General features: G+C 45.9%; 1 protein-coding gene across 1 annotated transcript in view; it reads right to left on the bottom strand.

The window, feature by feature from the left end:
* LOC118938512 (cAMP-specific 3',5'-cyclic phosphodiesterase 4C-like) overlaps positions 1-7,500 on the bottom strand; it is a 34,093-nt gene that overhangs the window by 13,566 nt on the left and 13,027 nt on the right. Inside the window, exons 8-10 of the mRNA XM_036942552.1 lie at positions 7,365-7,458; positions 5,037-5,194; positions 3,443-3,541 (exon numbers count right to left, since the gene is read on the bottom strand). Coding sequence (XP_036798447.1) covers positions 3,443-3,541; positions 5,037-5,194; positions 7,365-7,458 — 351 coding nt within the window. The remainder of the gene's footprint in view (positions 1-3,442; positions 3,542-5,036; positions 5,195-7,364; positions 7,459-7,500) is intronic.

The raw sequence follows: 7,500 nt of genomic DNA, 5'->3' as shown, positions 1-7,500 counted from the left end.
AATGTTTTGTGAAGAATCAACAACAAGTGGGACACAATCATGAAGTGGAACGACATTTATTGGATATTTCAAACTTTTTTAACAAATCAAAAACTGAAAAATTGGGCGTGCAAAATTATTCAGCCCCCTTAAGTTAATTAATACTTTGTAGCGCCACCTTTTGCTGCAATTACAGCTGTAAGTCGCTTGGGGTATGTCTCTATCAGTTTTGCACATCGAGAGACTGACATTTCTTCCCATTCCTCCTTGCAAAACAGCTCGAGCTCAGTGAGGTTGGATGGAGAGCATTTGTGAACAGCAGTTTTCAGTTCTTTCCACAGATTCTCGATTGGATTCAGGTCTGGACTTTGACTTGGCCATTCTAACACCTGGATATGTTTATTTTTGAACCATTCCATTGTAGATTTTGCTTTATGTTTTGGATCATTGTCTTGTTGGAAGACAAATCTCCGTCCCAGTCTCAGGTCTTTTGCAGACTCCATCAGGTTTTCTTCCAGAATGGTCCTGTATTTGGCTCCATCCATCTTCCCATCAATTTTAACCATCTTCCCTGTCCCTGCTGAAGAAAAGCAGGCCCAAACCATGATGCTGCCACCACCATGTTTGACAGTGGGGATGGTGTGTTCAGGGTGATGAGCTGTGTTGCTTTTACGCCAAACATAACGTTTTGCATTGTTGCCAAAAAGTTCAATTTTGGTTTCATCTGACCAGAGCACACCTTCCACATGTTTGGTGTGTCTCCCAGGTGGCTTGTGGCAAACTTTAAACAACACTTTTTATGGAAAGCTTTAAGAAATGGCTTTCTTCTTGCCACTCTTCCATAAAGGCCAGATTTGTGCAATATACGACTGATTGTTGTCCTATGGACAGAGTCTCCCACCTCAGCTGTAGATCTCTGCAGTTCATCCAGAGTGATCATGGGCCTCTTGGCTGCATCTCTGATCAGTCTTCTCCTTATCTGAGCTGAAAGTTTAGAGGGACGGCCAGGTCTTGGTAGATTTGCAGTGGTCTGATACTCCTTCCATTTCAATATTATCGCTTGCACAGTGCTCCTTGGGATGTTTAAAGCTTGGGAAATCTTTTTGTATCCAAATCCGGCTTTAAACTTCTTCACAACAGTATCTCGGACCTGCCTGGTGTGTTCCTTGTTCTTCATGATGCTCTCTGCACTTTTAACGGACCTCTGAGACTATCACAGTGCAGGTGCATTTATACGGAGACTTGATTACACACAGGTGGATTGTATTTATCATCATTAGTCATTTAGGTCAACATTGGATCATTCAGAGATCCTCACTGAACTTCTGGAGAGAGTTTGCTGCACTGAAAGTAAAGGGGCTGAATAATTTTGCACGCCCAATTTTTCTGTTTTTGATTTGTTAAAAAAGTTTGAAATATCCAATAAATGTCGTTCCACTTCATGATTGTGTCCCACTTGTTGTTGATTCTTCACAAAAAAATACAGTTTTATATCTTTATGTTTGAAGCCTGAAATGTAGCAAAAGGTCGCAAAGTTCAAGGGGGCCGAATACTTTCGCAAGGCACTGTACCTACACACACACACGTCTGTTTCACTAGCCTTGTGGGAATCAAAATAACACATCACACATCACACACACTCAGCACACAACATACCTGCACACACACGTCTGTTTCACTAGCCTTGTGGGAATCAAAATAACACATCACACACACGTCCTGGAAATTCAGTACTGAGAGAGACTTGGTCTTCAGCCAATCATCTTTATTTAATATCGATTAATTATTGCAATAATGAATCCGTGGAGCCCACCAGTCTGGCCTGTTGTGCCGAGAGCCCAACCTTTACAGACCATGCTGTAACTGCCGTTGTTGGTGGTGGAAGAAGAGGAGGACCAATGCGCCCCGTGGTAAGTGTCCGTACTGATTTAATATTATTGATCGAACACTGAAACAAAACAATGAAGAGACAACGAGCAAAACGAAACAGTCCTGTACGGGTGACATACTCAAAACACAGAACAGAAAACAACAACCCACAACTCAACGGTGATAAACAGGCTGCCTAAGTATGGTTCTCAATCAGGGACAACGATAGACAGCTGCCTCTGATTGAGAACCATACCAGGCCAAACACAGAAATACCAAATCATCTCCCGGGTGGCACAGTGGTTAAGGGCGCTGTACTGCAGCGCCAGCTGTGCCATCAGAGTCCCTGGGTTTGCGCCCAGGCTCTGTCGTAACCGGCCGTGACCGGGAGGTCCGTGGGGCGACGCACAATTGGCATAGCGTCGTCCGGGTTAGGGAGTGTTTGGTCGGTAGGGATCTCCTTGTCTCATTTGTACCTTGTCAGCTCGGGGGTTTGAACTTGTAACCTTCCGGTAACTAGTCCAAAGCTCTAACCACTAGGCTACGCTGCCACACCTAATATCCCGGATGCCAGGATGTCAGAGGACCATTGAGTCCTTTTGTTCTACTCCTCTCTGTCCCAGCTAAAACACGCCCCATATCTGGTCTGTGGAACGCAGGCTCAATCAGACCGGAGACATACGTCTCACCTGCACCACTAAACCTAACCCTAAAACTAAACCTAACCCTAAAACTAAACCTAACCCTAAAACTAAACCTAACCCCTAAAACTAAACCTAACCCTAAAACTAAACCTAACCCTAAAACTAAACCTAACCCCTAAAACTAAACCTAAACCCTAAAACTAAACATAACCCTAAAACTAAACCTAACCCTAAAACTAAACCTAACCCTACAACTAAACCTAACCCCTAAAACTAAACCTAACCCCTAAAACTAAACCTAACCCTACAACTAAACCTAACCCTAAAACTAAACCTAGCCCTAAAACTAAACCTAACCCCTAAAACTAAACCTAACCCCTACAACTAAACCTAACCCTAAAACTAAACCTAACCCCTAAAACTAAACCTAACCCTAAAACTAAACCTAACCCTAAACCCTGAAACTAAACCTAACCCCTAAAACTAAACCTAACCCCTAAAACTAAACCTAAACCCTAAAACTAAACCTAAACCCTAAAACTAAACCTAACCCCTAAAACTAAACCTAAACCCTAAAACTAAACCTAACCCCTAAAACTAAACCTAACCCTAAAACTAAACCTAAACCCTAAAACTAAACCTAACCCCTAAAACTAAACCTAAACCCTAAAACTAAACCTAAACCCTAAAACTAAACCTAACCATAAAACTAAACCTAACCCCTAAAACTAAACCTAACCCCTAAAACTAAACCTAACCCCTAAACCTAACCCCTAAAACTAAACCTAACCCCTAAACCTAACCCCTAAAACTAAACCTAACCCCTAAACTAAACCTAAGCCCTACAACTAAACCTAACCCTTAAAACTAAACCTAACCCTAAACCTAACCCCTAAACTAAACCTAACCCCTAAACCTAAACCCCACACCGTGTGTCTAACTCCAGGTACCTGGAAGATGGCGTACATGATGCAGCTGAGAGGCCTGCTGTTGGAGAACTCTGACACTCTGAAGATGTTGAAACTCCACTTGTCCAGGTCCTCTAGCTCCTACACACACACACACACACACACACACACACACACACACACACACACAGGCAGGCACACACACAGGCAGGCAAACACACACACGCAGACACACACACACACACACACACACACAGGCAGGCACACAGGCAGGCACACACACGCAGGCACACACACACGCAGACACACACATACGCAAGCAGGCACACACAAAGAGAGAGTGTGAAGCCTTGAGTGAGGTAATGAGCTGAGTCTAGTAACCTTGACTGATTGCCTGAGAAGGTATTTGTGTATGTACAGTCGTGGCCAAAGGTTTTGAGAATGACACAAATATACATTTTCACAAAGTCTGCTGCCTCAGTTTGTATGATGGCAATTTGCAAACCCTCCAGAATGTTAAGAAGAGTGATCAGATGAATCGCAACTAATTGCAAAGTCCCTCTTTGCCATGCAAATGAACTGAATCCCCCCAAAACATTTCCACTGCATTTCAGCCCTGCCACAAAAGGACCAGCTGACATCATGTCAGTGATTCTCTCGTTAACACAGGTGTGAGTGTTGACGAGGACAAGGCTGGAGATCACTCTGTCATGCTGATTGAGTTTGAATAACAGACTGGAAGCTTCAAAAGTAGGGTGGTGCTTGGAATCATTGTTCATCCTCTGTCAACCATGGTTACCTGCAAGGAAATACGTGCCGTCATCATTGCTTTGCACAAAAAGGGCTTCACAGGCAAGAACTTCAAGGAGAGCGGTTCAATTGTTGTGAAGAAGGCTTCAGGGCGCCCAAGAAAGTCCAGCAAGCGCCAGGACCGTCTCCTAAAGTTGATTCAACTGCTTGGTGACGAACAATGCCTTTTCCAGCATGATGGAGCACCTTGCCATAAGGCAAAAGTGATAACTAAGAGGCTCGGGGAACAAAACATCAATATTTTGGGTCCATGGCCAGGAAACTCCCCAGACCTTAATCCCATTGAGAACTTGGTCAATCCTCAAGAGGCGGGTGGACAAACAAAAACCCACAAATTCTGACAAACTCCAAGCATTGATTATGGAAGAATGGGCTGCCATCAGTCAGGATGTGACCCAGAAGTTAATTGACAGCATGCCAGGGCGGATTGCAGAGGTCTTGAAAAAGAAGGGTCAACACTGCAAATATTGACTCTGCATCAACTTCATGTAATTGTCAATAAAAGCCTTTGACACTTATGGAATGCTTGTAATTATACTTCAGTATCCATAGTAACATCTGACAACAATATCTAAAGACACTGAAGCAGCAAACTTTGTGGAAATTAATATTTGTGTCATTCTCAACTTTTGGCCACGACTATATGTGTGTGTACGTACGTATGGTGCATGTGTGTGTGTGTGTGTGTGTGTGTGTGTGTGTATGTGTGTGTGTGTGTGTGTGTGTGTGTATGTGTGTGTGTGTGTGTGTGTGTGTGTGTGTGTGTGTGTGTGTGTGTGTGTGTGTGTGTGTGTGTATGCATATGAGCGAGCCTTGCATACTTTACCCTGGCAAGCTGGTCCTCCTGTTCAGTGTTGACTCCGAAGCGTGGGACAGAAGAGGAGGACAGAGTGGAGCTGTGGGACAGATTCCTCACTCCGCTAATCTGACTCATAGACTTCTCCTTTAGACGAGGGGACGGCAGCTCCACCTCGTTGGGCTGGTCTAGAGGATAGAGACACACATAGACTTCTCCTTTAGATTAGGGAACACCAGCTCCACCTCGTTGGGCTGGTCTAGAGGATAGAGACACATAGACTTCTCCTTTAGATTAGGGAACACCAGCTCCACCTCGTTGGGCTGGTCTAGGGGATAGAGACACACATAGACTTCTCCTTTAGATTAGGGGACGACAGCTCCACCTCGTTGGGCTGGTCTAGGGGATAGAGACACACATAGACTTCTCCTTTAGATTAGGGAACACCAGCTCCACCTCGTTGGGCTGGTCTAGGGGATAGAGACACACATAGACTTCTCCTTTAGATTAGGGAACACCAGCTCCACCTCGTTGGGCTGGTCTAGGGGTTAGAGACACAGAGACTTCTCCTTTAGACGAGGGGACGGCAGCTCCACCTCGTTGGGCTGGTCTAGGGGATAGAGACACACATAGACTTCTCCTTTAGATTAGGGAACACCAGCTCCACCTCGTTGGGCTGGTCTAGGGGATAGAGACACACATAGACTTCTCCTTTAGCTTAGGGGACGACAGCTCCACCTTGTTGGGCTGGTCTAGGGGTTAGAGACACACATAGACTTCTCCTTTAGATTAGGGAACACCAGCTCCACCTTGTTGGGCTGGTCTAGGGGTTAGAGACACATAGACTTCTCCTTTAGATTAGGGGACGGCAGCTCCACCTCGTTGGGCTGGTCTAGGGGTTAGAGACACACATAGACTTCTCCTTTAGATTAGGGAACACCAGCTCCACCTCGTTGGGCTGGTCTAGGGGATAGAGACACACATAGACTTCTCCTTTAAATTAGGGGACGGCAGCTCCACCTCGTTGGGCTGGTCTAGGGGTTAGAGACACACATAGACTTCTCCTTTAGATTAGGGGACGGCAGCTCCACCTCGTTGGGCTGGTCTAGGGGTTAGAGACACACAGACTTCTCCTTTAGATTAGGGGACGACAGCTCCACCTCGTTGGGCTGGTCTAGGGGTTAGAGACACACAGACTTCTCCTTTAGATTAGGGAACACCAGCTCCACCTTGTTGGGCTGGTCTAGGGGTTAGAGACACACATAGACTTCTCCTTTAGATTAGGGGACGACAGCTCCACCTCGTTGGGCTGGTCTAGGGGTTAGAGACACACATAGACTTCTCCTTTAGATTAGGTAACACCAGCTCCACCTCGTTGGGCTGGTCTAGGGGACAGAGACACACAGACTTCTCCTTTAGATTAGGGAACACCAGCTCCACCTCGTTGGGCTGGTCTAGGGGATAGAGACACACAGACTTCTCCTTTAGATTAGGGGACGACAGCTCCACCTCGTTGGGCTGGTCTAGGGGTTAGAGACACACATAGACTTCTCCTTTAGATTAGGGAACACCAGCTCCACCTCGTTGGGCTGGTCTAGGGGATAGAGACACACATAGACTTCTCCTTTAGATTAGGGAACACCAGCTCCACCTCGTTGGGCTGGTCTAGGGGATAGAGACACACATAGACTTCTCCTTTAGATTAGGGAACACCAGCTCCACCTCATTGGGCTGGTCTAGGGGTTAGAGACACACACAGACTTCTCCTTTAGATTAGGGGACGACAGCTCCACCTCGTTGGGCTTGTCTAGGGGTTAGAGACACACATAGACTTCTCCTTTAGATTAGGGGACGACAGCTCTACCTCGTTGGGCTGGTCTAGGGGATAGAGACACACACAGACTTCTCCTTTAGATTAGGGAACACCAGCTCCACCTCGTTGGGCTGGTCTAGGGGTTAGAGACACACATGTTATACACACAAACTAGCGCAGGCAGACTGATAAAACCCAGGACACAGAAATGTACGGGCGGCCAAGTACAGGTAGACAGGTATAGTGATGTAGAATATAGACAGGTATGAACAGACAGACAGTTATGAACAGATAGACAGGTATGAACAGACAGACAGGTATGAACAGACAGACAGGTATGAACAGACAGACAGGTATGAACAGACAGACAGGTAAATACACAGACAGGTATGAACAGACAGACAAGTATGAACAGACAGGTATGAACATACAGACAGACAGGTATTAACAGACAGACAGGTATGAACAGACAGACAGGTATGAACAGACAGGTTACTTCAGGTACGTACAGGTAACTACAGGCATATCCAGGTAGGTGTACTCACCCATGAACGTGCTGGAGATGTACTCAGACACCTGGTTACCCGAACGACTCATCTCTGATAGGTGAGACAGCTCCCTGTTTAACATCCTCTTAAACTGAGAGAGGGAGGGAGGGAGGGAGCGAGGGAGAAAAGGGGG

Source organism: Oncorhynchus mykiss, chromosome 13 (genome assembly GCF_013265735.2).
Source record: "Oncorhynchus mykiss isolate Arlee chromosome 13, USDA_OmykA_1.1, whole genome shotgun sequence".
NCBI lineage: Eukaryota > Metazoa > Chordata > Actinopteri > Salmoniformes > Salmonidae > Oncorhynchus > Oncorhynchus mykiss.
The sequence above is the reverse complement of the archived record's forward strand: the minus strand, read 5'-3'. Positions and strand labels throughout refer to the sequence as shown.